This window comes from Oncorhynchus mykiss, chromosome 6, assembly GCF_057628025.1.
Source record: "Oncorhynchus mykiss isolate SJ-2025 chromosome 6, ASM5762802v1, whole genome shotgun sequence".
Lineage (NCBI taxonomy): Eukaryota > Metazoa > Chordata > Actinopteri > Salmoniformes > Salmonidae > Oncorhynchus > Oncorhynchus mykiss.
The window spans coordinates 50,405,418-50,421,644 of NC_143027.1; the positions used below are offsets into that span (position 1 = coordinate 50,405,418).

The 16,227-nt window shown below is 43.4% G+C and overlaps 1 protein-coding gene across 7 annotated transcripts in view; it reads left to right on the plus strand.

Annotated features, from left to right (window-relative positions):
• Positions 1-15,003, plus strand: part of ogdha (oxoglutarate dehydrogenase a) — a 72,864-nt gene extending 57,861 nt beyond the window's left edge. For all 7 annotated transcript variants that reach the window (XM_021606721.3, XM_021606722.3, XM_090238155.1 and 4 more), the window contains 17 exons: positions 1,899-2,045; positions 2,151-2,241; positions 2,384-2,563; positions 2,885-3,013; positions 3,159-3,338; positions 4,596-4,748; positions 4,851-4,953; positions 5,053-5,181; positions 5,390-5,540; positions 5,719-5,846; positions 6,227-6,405; positions 7,982-8,053; positions 12,228-12,353; positions 12,437-12,509; positions 12,623-12,786; positions 12,965-13,119; positions 13,217-15,003. In XM_021606721.3, the coding sequence (XP_021462396.1) occupies positions 1,899-2,045; positions 2,151-2,241; positions 2,384-2,563; positions 2,885-3,013; positions 3,159-3,338; positions 4,596-4,748; positions 4,851-4,953; positions 5,053-5,181; positions 5,390-5,540; positions 5,719-5,846; positions 6,227-6,405; positions 7,982-8,053; positions 12,228-12,353; positions 12,437-12,509; positions 12,623-12,786; positions 12,965-13,119; positions 13,217-13,337 (2,281 nt within the window). In that variant the 3' untranslated portion in view covers positions 13,338-15,003. The remainder of the gene's footprint in view (positions 1-1,898; positions 2,046-2,150; positions 2,242-2,383; positions 2,564-2,884; positions 3,014-3,158; positions 3,339-4,595; positions 4,749-4,850; positions 4,954-5,052; positions 5,182-5,389; positions 5,541-5,718; positions 5,847-6,226; positions 6,406-7,981; positions 8,054-12,227; positions 12,354-12,436; positions 12,510-12,622; positions 12,787-12,964; positions 13,120-13,216) is intronic.
• Positions 15,004-16,227: the final 1,224 nt, after the last annotated feature.

Sequence of the window (16,227 nt, forward strand, 5' to 3'; positions counted from 1 at the left end):
TTCCCCAGTTGCCCAGGCAATAAATCATTATTTTTTTTAGCTGCTCGCTTGTAAGCAATGCTCTATCTTCTGGAAGCATGGTTATAAAAATGTCCCCCTCCAATTTTAAGTTCGTAATTTTAGACTGTGGCTTTCCTCCTGTTTCGCTCGCAGAACTCGAGGAAAGGTCTCCTCTTGTTCATTTCGATGTATCCATTTCTTTTTCGAGCTGATCAGTAAATAATTCCAGATTCTCTATATTATACAGAATGTTTGTTTCGTAGTTATCAGTTAATCCTCAATTTTTGTGATTAATTCATGGGACAAGCTGTGCCTACCACGCTGCCACCTGCCACGTCATCGACCGCTTTCTATAATACTTAACACATTGGAAAGAATTTACAAAAAAACTGAGCAAACTAGAATGCTATTTGGCCCTAAACAGAGTACGCAGTGGCAGAATACCTGACCACTGTGACTGACCCATAATTATGGGGATCTTTGAAACTACTTACAGACTTGCAATTGAGAAAGGCCACCAAAGGCAGACCTGGCTCTCAAGGGAAGACAGGCTATGTGCACACTGACCACAAAATGAGGTGGAAACTGAGCTGCACTTCCAAAACTCCTGCCAAATGTTTGACCATATTAGAGAGACATATTTCCCTCAGACGACACACATCCACAAAGATTTCGAGAAAAAAATCACATTTTGATAAACTCCCATTTCTATTGAGTGAAATACCAGTGTGCAATCATGGCAACAAAATGTGATCTGCTGCCACAAGAAAAGGGCAACCAGTGAAGAACAAACACCATTGTAAACACAACCTATATTTGTTTATTTATTTTCCATTTTGTGCTTTCACTATTTGCACATCATTACAACACTGTATGGCATTTGAAATGTCTTTATGTAATGTTTAATGTTTACTGTTAATCTTTTGTTTATTTTACTGTTGTTTATTATATATTTCACTTGCTTTTGCAATGTAAACATATGTTTCCCATGCCAATAAAGCCCCTCAAGTGAAATTGAGTTGAGAGACATGGAGACTGGAATAAACTATAAAAATGAACTGAGTAGCACACATCAATATTGCAATTTCGATTACAATTCTATTCATTGTGCAGCCCTAGAAGCAACTACTGTTGTCAGTGTTGATGATGGGAGAGTCAACTTTCTGTCAATCATTTTTATTTCTCAACTCTAAATATTGAGCTCTAGCAGCTATTTTACAAGCAAGATAATTGATTCGGCTTTGAGATGCTGTGTACGAAATGCACATCGGCCCTTGCGAGTGCAGGTGTCATTGGGCAGTAGCCAAGTTTTTTTTTAGGATATTGAATTTACTGTTTTATTAATACATGGCTACCAGCAGTGGGTATTATGTTTAGAGTTAGCAATATAGCTAATGTGTTTTGAGTTTTACTTACTCAGGAGGTGAATTAGCCCCAAATCAATTAGCCTATGATAATAGTGCAAATAAAAATGTAGGCTAAATTCATCTTTATTGAACAAAAAATGTAATATCAATAGCCTTATTGTCAATCCAAAATACGAGTCACTGGATTAGGTTGCACATAAAAATATTTTTGGTCATGTATTCCTGCATGGACATGTTGAAACAACATATTTCTTGAATAGCATCTTAGTCTTACATCCCTAATAAAGCACAGTGAATGACTTTATAAAATGATTACAAATTTTTCTATTGCGTCACGCCACAGATTATTTTTTGGTGTGAACATATCATGGGGTGGCACCACCAAAAAGTTAGTGCCACCAGGTGATTTGTTTTCTTCTCTGGAGCCCTGCATTGGACCAATCCTGCAAACTAATATCATAGGAGATTTCTGGAGTCCTTCTCTCCAAAGGGATATGGCCGTGTGCTGACGACTTGCTTTGTGTACCGCAGGTTCGAGGAGTTCCTCCAGAGGAAGTGGTCGTCAGAGAAGCGCTTCGGCCTGGAGGGCTGCGAGTCTCTGATCCCCGCCCTCAAGACCATCATCGACAAGTCCAGCGAGAAGGGTGTGGAGAACGTCGTCATGGGCATGCCACACAGGTGGGTAATAACAAAAGGAGCACAAGGTGAGGGGATGCTTGAGTTTCTGCAACATGGTTTGACTTTCAGCCTTCTCTCCTCTGACACATGCTCACAATCTCCTAGGGGTCGTCTGAACGTGCTGGCCAACGTCATCCGCAAGGAGCTGGAGCAGATCTTCTGCCAGTTTGACTCTAAGCTGGAGGCTGCTGATGAGGCGAGTCCCATCTAGCCCACCCACTGCAATTCTTGACTGCACTAATTGGAACACAGCTACTGAATTGCCTGAATGTGTGGCTCTATTGTAGATGCCTAGCGGTATTCTACTGCTAGTATGTTTGACTCTGTTGTTGTTGCAGGGCTCTGGTGATGTCAAGTACCACCTGGGGATGTACCACAGAAGGATCAACCGTGTGACCGACCGCAACATCACTCTGTCCCTCATGGCCAACCCCTCCCACCTGGAGGCTGTGGACCCCGTGGTGCAGGGCAAGACCAAGGCCGAGCAGTTCTACTGCGGAGACACCGAGGGACACAAGGTACGGACCGACACCGCTGGTTTTGAACACGGTGTATTTATTTTTCTCAAAGTGACAAGGGAGTACTTGCAGAGATCATAGTCCTTTTGTGTACTGTAGAAAGTCACCCTTTCGGTTCGATCCCAGATTTCGGCACCAACAAAAAGAAAAAGACGCCCCTTTTTCTGCCCTTCACTTACACACTGATCTGTACCGGATGAGTGAAAATATGGTTTCCACCATATCGCTTTCACCAATCTGACTTTATTTGATGAGTTATTACCTCAAGCAAGAATGGATTGTAAGTGTTCTGCATTTGACGTTGGATTGTTTATGTTCCAGGTGATGTCCATCCTGATGCACGGTGATGCTGCCTTTGCCGGTCAGGGCGTTGTGTACGAAACCTTCCATCTCAGCGACCTGCCGTCCTACTCCACCCACGGCACGGTGCATGTGGTCGTCAACAACCAGGTGTGCGCACACACACGCCAATCTAACCACTGACCACACCTGGTCTGGATAAGATACAAATAGTCTTTGTTCCAGCCATGGTAGAAAACCAGTGGTTGTGTGAATGGCTGGTGTGCTAACCCTCACAACCCCTAACTTCCCCCAGATTGGCTTCACCACTGACCCCCGTATGGCGCGCTCCTCTCCGTACCCCACTGACGTGGCCCGGGTGGTCAATGCTCCCATCTTCCACGTGAATGCTGACGACCCTGAGGCTGTGGTGTACGTGTGCAACGTGGCCGCCGAGTGGAGAGCCACCTTCCACAAGGACGTGGTGGTGGACCTGGTGAGTATAGTTCCCTAGGTACAGAACTAGGATCAGCTTCCCTTCCCCCAATCCTAACCTTAACCATTCATGGGGGGAAATTAATAACTGACCCAAGATCAGGGGCTGTGTTTGTGTGTGCAGACCTGCCAACTTGCACACATTTTGTGTACCATGCACGTAATTTGAGGTTAAAGGATGCTGATACGAAAAACTATCCTAAAATAAGTTAGCAAATGTAAGTAAGCATTTCACTGTAAGGTATACACTTGTTGTAGTCGGCGCATGTGACAAAGTTTGATTTAAAATACACAAAAATAGGTTTTTAGTTGGGGCATTGTGGTATTTGACTCAACCGTCTGAAGTTAGAGCTGAGTTGCTCCAGCCTGACCCCCGTCGTCTTAGTACTATTTCTTCCCTCGAACTGGATGGCAGTTCCTCACTTCGTCTGATACCTCTGATGTGTGAGGGAAAAGTGTGGGGGGAATGGCTGTTTGCTAAATACATTTTCCTTAATTGTATGTGTTTGTCAAGCACATAACCATTATTATTTCATAGTTAGCACCTTAGCTAAGGCGTCATTACGACATGGTAGTTAGCTACAGTGTTTAGTCAACTAAGCGAGAACACTTTCTTGTCAGGTAGTAGGAGCGAGCTCATTTACGGGCATGGAAACATGTGCGCTGTTGCGGTAGTTCAGTGTGCGTCACTGCGTGGATGGAAACAGACACGCCCTGAGACCTGTTCCGCTCATGGCGTCCACAGAAAGTTATATTGGACTGTTAAAGATTAGTAGGCAAATGTTAATTAATCAGTTCTTGATCTATCTGTCCTCTTGATATATCTGTATGTCAACAGTAGACTGCTAATGATGTGATATTAGTCCGTTCACAAATGTTGAATGAATGGTAGCCAATAGTCAGACCTAACTTGATGGATTAGGTCAGGGATGGAGATCTAAAACAAGTTAACCCCCTCTGGACCTCTCCCCTACCCAACCTTAGTCTTATATCAGCACCACCTTGTCAGAAAGTCCTAGTGAGAGACCTTTTTCTAGTTAGCTACTGAAGAGCAACTAATTATCAAGAACCCATAAAGTCTATAGCCTACAATTCCTACTGAGGCATTCTGCCAACCTCCTTATTAGGCCCAAAAAATGCCTATTATTTGGGCAGTGTGGTTGTCGCGCATGCCGTCGCGGGGGGGTGCCGCCACGGCTTTGATCAGGTTGGCAGGTCTGTCTGTGTGTGTTTATTAACAATGTTTGTGTGTCGGCAGGTGTGCTACCGGCGGTTGGGACACAACGAGATGGACGAGCCCATGTTCACTCAGCCCCTGATGTACAAGCAGATCAAGAAGCAGAAGGGAGTGATGCAGAAGTATGGCGAGAAACTCATTGCAGAGGGGGTCGTCACGAGACAGGAGTACGAGGTCAGAGCTCAACCACTTCGACCATATCTCTCACACTCTCCATAGAGTAGAGCCGAGGAGTCACCCTCTCCACTTCTGCCTTCCATCTCCCTCTCTCTACAGGAGGAGATTGCAAAGTATGATAAGATCTGTGAGGAGGCACATGTTCGCTCCAAGGATGAGAAGATCCTCCACATCAAACACTGGCTGGACTCTCCCTGGCCTGGTGAGTGGGTTAACAGCTCACAGACACACATACACAATGCCATGTGTGTGTGTGTTGTGAATAATGGACCTGTGTGTGTGTGTGTGTGTGTGTGTGTAGGTTTTTTCAACCTGGATGGCCAGCCCAAGAGCCTGACCTGCCCGTCCACTGGCCTAACTGAGGAGGAGCTGACCCACATCGGTCAGGTGGCCTCCTCAGTGCCAGTCGAAGACTTCACCATCCATGGAGGTGAACCCTACTCTAAACCATAGAATTAAGAACATAATAATATTATGCATCTCTATGCCTTTTAACTTTTTAAATCCTCTGGCGGGAGAGTCAAAAGCAAAAGAGCCAAAGTGCAGAGTGAAGACATGGCTCTTTTATTGACTCTGGCTGTGTACACACAGCAAGATTTACACCCGGTGACAAGTGTCTGGTTTGCACTCCTCCGTAGGTCTGAGCCGTATCCTGAAGGCCCGAGGGGAGATGATCAAGAACCGCACGGTGGACTGGGCCCTGGGAGAATACATGGCCTTTGGCTCTCTGCTCAAAGAGGGCATCCACGTTCGCCTCAGCGGCCAGGACGTGGAGAGGGGCACCTTCAGGTGACGAGAGGGACTTTCAGTCCCAGGCAAATAAAAAATTTCAATTTTTGAGCATGTCATCTTAAGTGTGTCCCAAATGATGGTCTCTGGTCAAAAGTAGGGTACAGGCTGCCATTTGGGATGCAGATCTTGTCTCTTGTCCCTCATTGTCCCTGCTGTGTGTTTCCCTCCCTGCCAGTCACCGACACCATGTGCTGCACGACCAGAACGTGGACAAGAGAGTTTGCATCCCCATGAACCACGTGGCCCCCAACCAGGCCCCCTACACCGTCTGCAACAGCTCCCTGTCTGAGTACGGCGTGCTGGGTCAGTCACTCTACACCTCACAATTACTGTGAAAACATTTACTATGGAAACAGATTCAGAGAAACTGGGAAATATCACAGGAACTCTCATTCAAATAATCCCTTACTACTATCTCCACCTGCTACTAACTGGGGACTCACACTTGGCAAGATAATCGGGGACCTAGCGACCAGTCATTTTGTATGAAAGGAGACACACAGCGACCTAATTGTCCGCGACGAGAGCGCAAGCAACCAACATTCACAACGATACACCAACCCGGAGAGATTTTATCCTTGATCGCTGACTATCTCGGCAAATGAGTCTTGAGTTAGGAACCTCTCTTTCTAACTCATTCTCTCGCTCTCTCTTTCTTTCTTTCCCTCGGTCTCTGTTGTCAGGTTTCGAGCTGGGCTTTGCCATGGCCAGTCCCAATGCCCTGGTCCTGTGGGAGGCCCAGTTCGGAGACTTCCACAACACAGCCCAGTGCATAATCGACCAGTTCATTTGCCCCGGCCAGGCCAAGTGGGTCCGCCAGAATGGCATAGTCCTGCTGCTGCCCCACGGCATGGAGGGCATGGTGAGTACCCCATAGCACCAGTTGAAGGGAGGAGATGGCGTTTCAAACAATTGTTCATAATCATTTCTTTACACTACATGCTCATTTAAGTGTTTTCTTTATTTTTACTCTTTTACTAACTGTACAATAATAGTGAAGACATCAAAACTATGAAATAACACATACGGAATCATGTAGTAAAATATATTCTATATTGGAGGTTCTTCAAAGTAGCCACCCTTTGTCTTGATGACAGCTCTGCATTTTCTCAACAAGCTTCATGAGGTGGAATGTATTTCAATTAAAAGGTGTGCCTTGTTAAAAGTTAAATTTAGGAATTTCTTAAGTTTGAGCCAGTCGTTTGTGTTGTGACAAGGTAGGGGTGGTATACAGAAGATAGCCCTATTTGGTAAAAGACCAAGTCCATATTATGACAAGAAGAAGAACAGCTCAAATAAGCAAAGCAAAACGACAGTCCATCATTACTTTAAGACATGGAGGTCAGTCAATACGGAAAAATTCAAGAACTTTGAAAGTTTCTTCAAGTGCAGTCGCAAAAACCATCAAGCGCTATATTGAAACTGTCTCTTATGAGGACCTCCACAGGAAAGGAAGACCCGGAGTTACCTCTGCTGCAGAGGATAAGTTCATTAGAGTTACCAGCCAAATTACAGCCCAAATAAATGCTTTACAGAGTTGAAGTAATAGGCACATCTCAATATCAACCGTTCAGAGGAGACTGCGTGAATCAGGCATTCATGGTTGAATTGCTCCAAAGAAAACACTACTAAGGACACCAATAATAAGATATTTGCTTGAGCCAAGAAACACGAGCAATGGACATTTGACCAGTGGAAATCCTTTGGTCTGATGAGTCCAAATTAGAGGTTTTTGGTTTGGATGATCTCTGCATGTGTGGTTCCCACTGTGAAGCATGGAGGAGGTGGTGTAATGGTGTGTGGGTGCTTTGCTGGTGACACTGTCAGTGATTTATTTAGAAATCAAGGCACACTTAACCAGCATTCTGCAGTGATATGCCATCCCATCTGGTTTGGGCTTAGTGGGACTATCATTTGTTTTTCAGCAGTACAATGACCCAACACAAATCCAGGCTGTGTAAGGGCTATTTGACCAAGAAGGACAGTGATGGATCAGATGACCTAGCCTCCACAATCACCTGACCTCAATCCAACTGAGATTTGTGCTCAGCATATGTGGGAACCTTCAAGACTTTTTGAAAAGCATTCCAGGTGAAGCTGGTTGAGAATGCCAAGTGTGTGCAAAGCTGTCAAGGCAAAGGGTGGCTACTTTGAAGAATCTAAAATATATTTTGATTTGTTTAGCACTTTTTTGGTTACTACATGATTCCACATGTGTTATTTCATCGTTTTGATGTCTTCACCATTATTATACAATGTAGAAATTAGTAACAATAAATAAAGAAAAACCCTTGAATGAGTAGATGTCCAAACTTTTGACTGATACTGTACTTGAAAATAGTTTATTAAAAACATTGTTAATATGACGGTTATTATATGCATCCATAATCGTTGATTTTCTGTGCCAGCCCTAGTGACCTCACTGCTCTCCTCCACAGGGCCCAGAACACTCCTCTGCTCGTCCAGAGAGATTTCTCCAGATGTGCAACGATGATCCTGACGTGCTCCCGGTAAGCCAAACCCTCACTTCTAATCATTCTGCACTGCCTTTTGTATCCAAAGGGCTGTTCATGTATTCTAGTTCATGCCTGACATTGACATATCTTGACATTTTCTTCCAAATAGAGTGGAATCTATGTCTAAGGCGGTGGTATTCAAACTTTTTCAGCAGGGACCACATTTTTTTCCCCAAGAATTTCTCGCAACCCATATCTAATGACACAACCTTAAAATCTATACATTTATATTTTTACATCAACAAATAACCTTCGATTTATTGCATTTTCATCTCTTATCAACATGAAAAGAAACCAATAAATACATTTACTCAATAAAATTATATTTTTCAGATTATCTTCAAAAAACGTTTGTATATTTTCCCATGGAATGTGTATTTTTTTTGTTATTATTATTACTATATTTTGGTGGGGGTCGCGACCAAGACTTTGTTTACCACTGCTCTAGGGTAATATTAAGGTCATTTTGCAACGGAAACAGATAGTTGAAGTGTCTCCGGCACACTGTGTACTAGCAAATGTATACGTCGGTCTCATCTACTGAGGGGGTACAATATAGACGTGCCATAAACAGAATGTGAAATTCAAATTTAAACACCCCCAAAGCTTCAGTGGCATGGTACTTAATGTGAGATGAAACCGGAACTGGTCCTTGCTAGGACTGTAGAGGTTCTGAAATTTTGTCAGTCTGATTGTCATGCAAATAAATACCAGTCTCACGGTAATTGACCATTAATTAACATAAAAACACGTTTAGCATTTCCAGCTTCCCACTATAGCCTATAAGCCACTGATGCGTACCTTTTTCAACATCTACATTTTTTAAGTCTAATAAATCAATTTAATATAGCCTACACTCACAATAATTTTGTTATTTTAGGCAGGTGTAAAGAAACATGATATGAAGAAAATGTCGCCTATTTCAGAAGAACAGCATAACATGTTCTGAGTTGTCCTTATCTTACGCCCTGATCTGGCTATGCCATATGGTTGTTGGCTACACTAGTTCATTTAGCAGGTAAGATTTGCTTAATTCCCGTGGTATTATTTTATAGTAAGACCAATACAATTGAACATGAGCTGAATAAAATAGAAAGGATATTTTGCGACTAATGATGATTTGAAAAGAGTCATGAATGACACGCGCTCTGCTCTGTTTCTTGTGCGGGCTGCACAAACACAATCATTCACAATTTGACAAGCACTTGATAATATTTTCACTGACTATTCTCAATTTAATCTGGCCTTTACATATAGCCTACTAATATTCACTATATATACAAAAGTATGTAGACACCCCTTCAAATTAGTGGATTCGGCTATTTCAGACACCCGTTGCTGACAGTTGTATAAAATCGAGCACACAGCCATGCAATCTTCACAGACAAACATTGGCAGTAGAATGGCCTTGTTGAAGAGCTCAGTGACTTTCAGTGTGGCACCTTCATAGGATGCCACCTTTCCATGTTTGTTTTAAGCCTATCCCAATCCTTAACCCTTAACTTGACCATTCAGAGTTAATGCCACTGTAAGCATCTGCCTCCAAAGGTTATAAGTTGTTTTTGAGATTTTTGTTTTAAGCTTATCCTAAACCTTAAGCCTTAACTAAACCTTTCTGAGTTAATGCCTAAACATATCCCTAACCTTAAAAATGTGGCATTAATGTTTAAACTTAACCTTAAACGTTGATGTTTTCAACAACTTCGAATTTTGACATTTGAGAAACATAAATGAACATCTACTTCTGACGTGAGCTAGTTACTGTAGGCTATGGGTTCTCCAACTGTGTTCCAGGTGTCTTGGGCCTATAGGCTACGTTTGGAGTTATTTAGCCACTTCAGTTGTGATACAAACCTTAGCAACACACACAGGACTTATGGGCTAGGCTACATGATGCATACGACTATGATTTGAACTAGTCTTAGACTGCAAACACTGGAAAACATTCACATGTTCTAATATTCTCACCATTAAGATTATTCTCAATTTAATCTCGCCTTTACAGTGCATTTGGAAAATATTCAGACCCCTTGACTTTTTCCACATTTTGTTATGTTACAGCCTTATTCTAAAATTGATTGTATTGTTGTTTTTTTACACCCAATAACCCATGACAAAGCCAAAACAGGTTTTTAGATTTTCTTTGCGATTTTATTTTAAAAAATTAAAAAACTCACATTTACATAAGTATTCAGACCCGTTACTCAGTACTTTGTTGAAGCAACGATTACAGCCACGAGTCTTCTTGGGTATGACACTACAAGCTTGGCACACTTGTGTTTTGGGGAGTTTACTTTTTTCTGCAGATCCTCTCAAGGTTTGTCAAGTTGGATGGGGAGTGTTGCAGCACAGCTATTTTAAGGTCTCTCTAGAGATGTTTGATCAGGTTCAAGTCCGGGCTCTGGTTGGGCCACTCAAGGACATTCAGAGATGTGTCCCGAAGCCACTCCTGCGTTGTTTTGGCTGTGTGTTTAGGGTTGTTGTCCTGTTGGAAGTTGAAGCTTTGCCCCAGTCTGAGGTCATGAGTACTTTGGAGCAGGTTTTCATCAAGGATCTCTGTACTTTACTCCGTTCATCTTTCCCTCGATCCTAACTAGTGTCCCTGCTGCTGAAAAACATCCCCACAGCATGATGCTGCCACTACCGTGCTTCACTGTAGGGATGGTGCCAGGTTTCTTCCAGACATGACACTTGGTATTCAGGCAAAAGAGTTCAATCTTGGTTTCATCAGACCAGAGAATCTTGTTTCTCATGGTCAGAGTCCTTTAGGTGCCTTTTGGCAAACTCCAAGCTGGCTGTTATGTGCCTTTTACTGAAGTGTGTCTTCCGTCTGGCCGCTCTACCATAAGGCCGGATTGGTAGAGTGCTGCAGAGATGGTTGTCCCTCTGGAAGGTTCTCCCATCCCACAGAGGAACTCTGGAGCTCTTTCAGGGTGAACATTGGGTTCTTGGTCACCTCCCTGACCAAGGCCCTTCTCCCCCGATTGCTCAGGTTGGCCGGGCGGCCAGCTCTAGGAAGAGTCTTGGTGGTTCCAAACTTCTTTCATTTAAGAATAATGAAGGCCACTGTGTTCTTGGGGACCTTCAATGCTGCAGAATTTTTTTGGTACCCTTCCCCAGATCTGTGCCTTGACACAATATTGTCAAGGATCTCTACTGACAATTCCTTCGACCCCATGGCTTGGTTTTTGCTCTGACGTGCACCTTCAACTGTGGGACCATATATAGACAGGTGTGTGCCTTTCCAAATCATGTCCAATCAATTGAATTTACCACAGGTGGACTCCAAGTTGAAGAAACATCTCAAGGATGATAAATGGAAACAGGTTGCACCTGAGCTCAATTTCGAGTGTCATAGCAAAGAACACTTTTTCATTTTAAACATTTGCAAATATAAAAATAAACTCTTCACTTTGTCATTATGGGGTATTGTGTGTAGATTGAGTAAAAAATATATTTACTCAATTTTAGAATACGGCTGTAAAGTAACAATGTGGGAAAGATGAAGGGTTCTGAATTCTTTCCGAAAGCACTGTATGTGTGAAATTAGTTTTGATTTAGAATGGGCCATTATCATGCACCTGTTGGCACAGGGACAGGGTAAAAAGACAGCATCCATATGCACTTGAATAGTATTTGAAGAAAGCTTTTCTCCGCAGTTCATTTTCATGGCAGCCATGTAGGCTACTCCAGTTGAAAAGCAAAGTAATGGGCTTAATATATGAAAAGTTGCAAAAAAAATATAGTAGGCCTAGTTGATGGGTTCCTCCTCTTTTTAATAGAGGTCGTCAACTCTGTTTTATCATGCAATTGCATAGCATTGCCTGTACAAATGTTGCCTAACAGGAACACTTATTTTATTCCATGTGTCAACCAGCTATGAGGAGCTCGCTCTCGTTGCGCAACAGGTGATCCTATTCCACTCAAACTCTGAATGCCAGGAGTCTCATGAAGTGTTTGATTTGGTATTTGCAGCTTAGTGATTAGATGGACAATAGTGCTGAGTACCAGCATTAGCGACTGGCCGTTAGCAAGTTTGGTAAGCTACTAATGACCATCAGCGGCATCAAAGCGCAGTTTTTGAGAAGCCTAGTTACCGTGACTCACGGGTAACGTGGAATCACCGTAACAGCCTTAGTCCTTACCCTTTCTTCTCACTCTCCACCAGAGCATCACAGAAGACTTTGCCATTCGCCAGCTCCACGACTGCAACTGGATAGTGGTCAACTGTTCGAACCCTGGCAACTTCTTCCACGTGCTGAGGAGGCAGATTCTGGCGCCCTTCAGGAAGCCTGTGAGTCCCCGTCAATAACAACATTTTTACCCTAAAGCTGCTTATTACAGCTCATTGTCCTCTGATCTGTCCTCTTTTCCTAGCTCATCGTTTTCACCCCCAAATCCCTGCTGCGCCATCCCGAGGCGAGGTCCAACTTTGACGAGATGCTGCCAGGTAAGACGGTGTGTGTGGGCGTGTGTATGTCTGTGAAGGACAGTGCTGGTGTATATGCCCTCTGTATGTCTGGCAGTGGGTGAGTGTTGCTGTGTCTTCCTGCTGTGCTCCAGGCACAGACTTCCAGCGCCTGATCCCAGATAATGGCCCAGTGGCCCAGAACCCAGCCGGGGTGAAGCGCATCGTTTTCTGCACAGGGAAGGTGTACTACGAACTCACCAAGGAACGCAAGGCCCACGGCATGGAGGACACGGTCGCCATTGCTCGCATGGAGCAGGTAGCTACACACACACTCAACACCTCAGGGCTCCCACACAGAGCGGTATGCACTAGAAAAATGCTTAGCCAAACTTTTGCGTGACCTAGCGCGTTTGACACATTGGCTTTCCGAGCTACCTTTGGCTTTCCGAGCTACCTTACTCTTCTTCATGACATGACGTGGTCTCTGTTTGCAGCTGTCCCCCTTCCCCTTCGACCTGGTGAAGGCTGAGAGCGAGAAGTACCCCAATGCCGACCTGGTGTGGTGCCAAGAGGAGCATAAGAACCAGGGCTACTACGACTACGTCAAACCCCGCATGCGCACCACCATCGATCGCGCCAAGCCAGTCTGGTAAACAAACCCTTCATCTGCTCTTATCCTCACTCCTAAGTGTGTCTGTGTTTAGTTAAACTCTTATTAAACTCTTTCCCATTACGTGTGTGTTCAGGTATGCTGGTCGCCCTCCTGCTGCGGCCCCAGCCACAGGAAACAAGAAGGCCCACCTGGTGGAGCTGAAGAATTTCCTGGACACTGCCTTCGATCTGGACGCCTTCAAGGACCAGATGTAACTCTTTCTTCCCGCTTCCTCTGTCCCAGGATAAGGGGTAGCCTTCAACCTCCACTGCAACCCAGAGGCCCCTCCTTCTCCGTCCCATACGCCCACATACCCCCTGGACTTGGAGCTTAGAGCAAGCCTACTCTCCTGGTGGGTGTCTCTGTCTCTAGCCCACAAAGGCAACAGTCCTGTTCATTTAAGTCATTGCTATCTTCCCCTACCCAGGCCCTCCCTCATCGACTCCCCCTGGTCCTGGGTCAGCGTGCCCTAGCCCACCTTCATCAGACACATGCCTCAAGACCACACATTTAGCAGTAGACAACCAGCCAGCCAGCCAGTCAGGGGTCAGGAAAGAGAACCTTTGTACAGTCAGTGATCCTTAGCTTGGTTTTTATTTTCTATACCTGTATTTCTCTGGTTAACACTCCACTCACCAACACTATAACCTTCTTGTGTTGGGTTTTGCTTAAGCCCTCTGTGTGTGTGTGTAACCAAAGCACATTGTTTATAAAGCTTTATATATTTTTCCGTGCGTTTCATTCTGTTGCTATCCTTTTGAAAAGTGTCTCCTTACACGTTTCATCGCAGGTCTCCTTACATAGCCAAAGGACGGGGCAACTGTTGCAACCAGTTTAAGATATGTACTGCTAGTATTTGGCAAAACACACAACGGTTAGTTCAATGTCCATGATCAGACCACATAATTTCGAGGAGAACCAGGTGTCCCCCCCCCCTCCTGTTCTCTGCTCTGAGCACACTGCAAGGATGAACTTGTCTTGGTCTCTACCCCTCCGTCTCTCTTCTCCAGGGCTATCTATCTCCTTGGTGAGTGCTATTGACATCACCACCATCTGCAACTGCTTTACATTTGTCTGTTTATTGGTTGTATGTGTGTTTAGGTTTTTTTGCCTTTCAAATCAACTTTCTCATTCTTGTAATGGCTATTAGAATATGAGGTATTGAATGTGGGAAATGGGAAATATTTTCACTGTCACATTGTCTTCAGTGAAATACTAGTGCATTTAACATGACAAATGCTCTTTTATCCATCTTGCACCATTTCTCACGAAAGAGGCTGAGACTTAGGTAAGGGAAATTGGAGTGATGAACCAGTGAGATGAGTTGGTACCATATTTGCATTTATATATGAGTGTTGAACTGGTCAAATGAGTTCCATGTTTGCACTTGTATATAAATCCACATAGGAGAAGTTTGTAAAGGATTGTTCATATAGCAATGTCAGGGCAACTTCTGTCTTTAGATACATGGCCCCTAGCTCTGTTGTCCTACTGCAGAACAGGGCAAGCAGGTTGGAGCTGATTTCCCTCCCCCCTACATGTAGTCCTCTCATGACTCTAGCTAAACACTGATCTCATCCAGATGACATAAACTAGACCTGGCACCTCTAGATGTCTCTCAACAACTCATGTACTCATTTTCCTCTTGCAACCCCTGTGCCAAATTTGTTTTCAAGCATTTAACATTATTTTGAGGGTGTATGAATGAATTGCCAGAGGAGTCTTTTTAGCTGCATAGCTAATTAAAAAAACAGGACATCACCTTTTGTTTGGATGGCTCCACGAGAAAGCAAATGATTTATTTATTTTCATATAGTGGATTAAGATTCTTTCCATTTAATTATTTTTGCTTCATTCAATAAAGACTATCTTCCCAAATCAGTGAATGGTTGAATACATTTTTTTGACAATTAGTGTTTTGTTTTTACATTGCACTTCACAAACAAAACGAAACGCCCACTATACAACACATTACCCAAGGTGATATCAACATATGGTTTCCAAATTTCATTAAACACTTCCATAGTTTGTTTAACTTTAGAATATGCAAAATCCAACAGTATGTACAGTAACTAGATAGTTCAGTCCTCCAGTTATTGAGGCTTTTCAATTGATGGCTATACATTCTTTGCAGCAATTAGACCTAGATGACAACTTTCTGTTGATCTCTGTCATGACGTGGCCCTTTTTGGGTATAGCTAGTGGCTTCCCCCTCTCTCCTACACCCAGGTTCTGTTATCTCAGGTTGTAAATTCCTGGAGGAATCTCCTGGCCATGCAGAAATAGACACATAGAGAGAACAAAGGATTTCACATGGCGAACTCCTAAATCCCCAAAATGAGGATTTGATACAAAATGTCCACTTGTGAGAAGGTGGGAATGGTCTGTGGACACTTAAGGGATGGGTATGAGGAGTGTGTTTCATTTGGTGACCTCATAGAGGACAGGAAACACACGACTAAATCTCTGAAATGTACAATCCTCAAATATGGGGTGCATCTAATTCTTGTATAAAAATGAGTAAAGATGAAACTATATGTGAAATTATGTAAGGATGTTAAACTTTAAAGGGAATAAAATTCTCTTTCATTAAACTAAGTCACTGGCCCGCACCCCGTGAGACATGATCTGGTGTCATGGAACAGCCCTTTTCTACTGTTATGAATGGAAATCCTCTTCAGACTATGCATTTTCAATACATTTGCAAAAAATGTATAAAATTATGTTTTCACTCTGTCATTATGGGGTATTGATGGGTAAAAAATATATACAATTGTAGATTTCAGTCTGTACACAACATTTGGAATAAGTCAAGGGGTATCTATACTTTCTGAAGGCACTGTATACACACTGCTCAAAAAAATAAAGGGAACACTTAAACAACACAATGTAACTCCAAGTCAATCACACTTCTGTGAAATCGAACTGTCCACTTAGGAAGCAACACTGATTGATAAATTTCACATGCTGTTGTGCAAATGGAATAGACAACAGGTGGAAATTATAGGCAATTAGCAAGACACCCCCAATAAAGGAGTGGTTCTGCAGGTGGTGACCACAGACCACTTCTCAGTTCCTATGCTTCCTGGCTGATGTTTTGGTCAC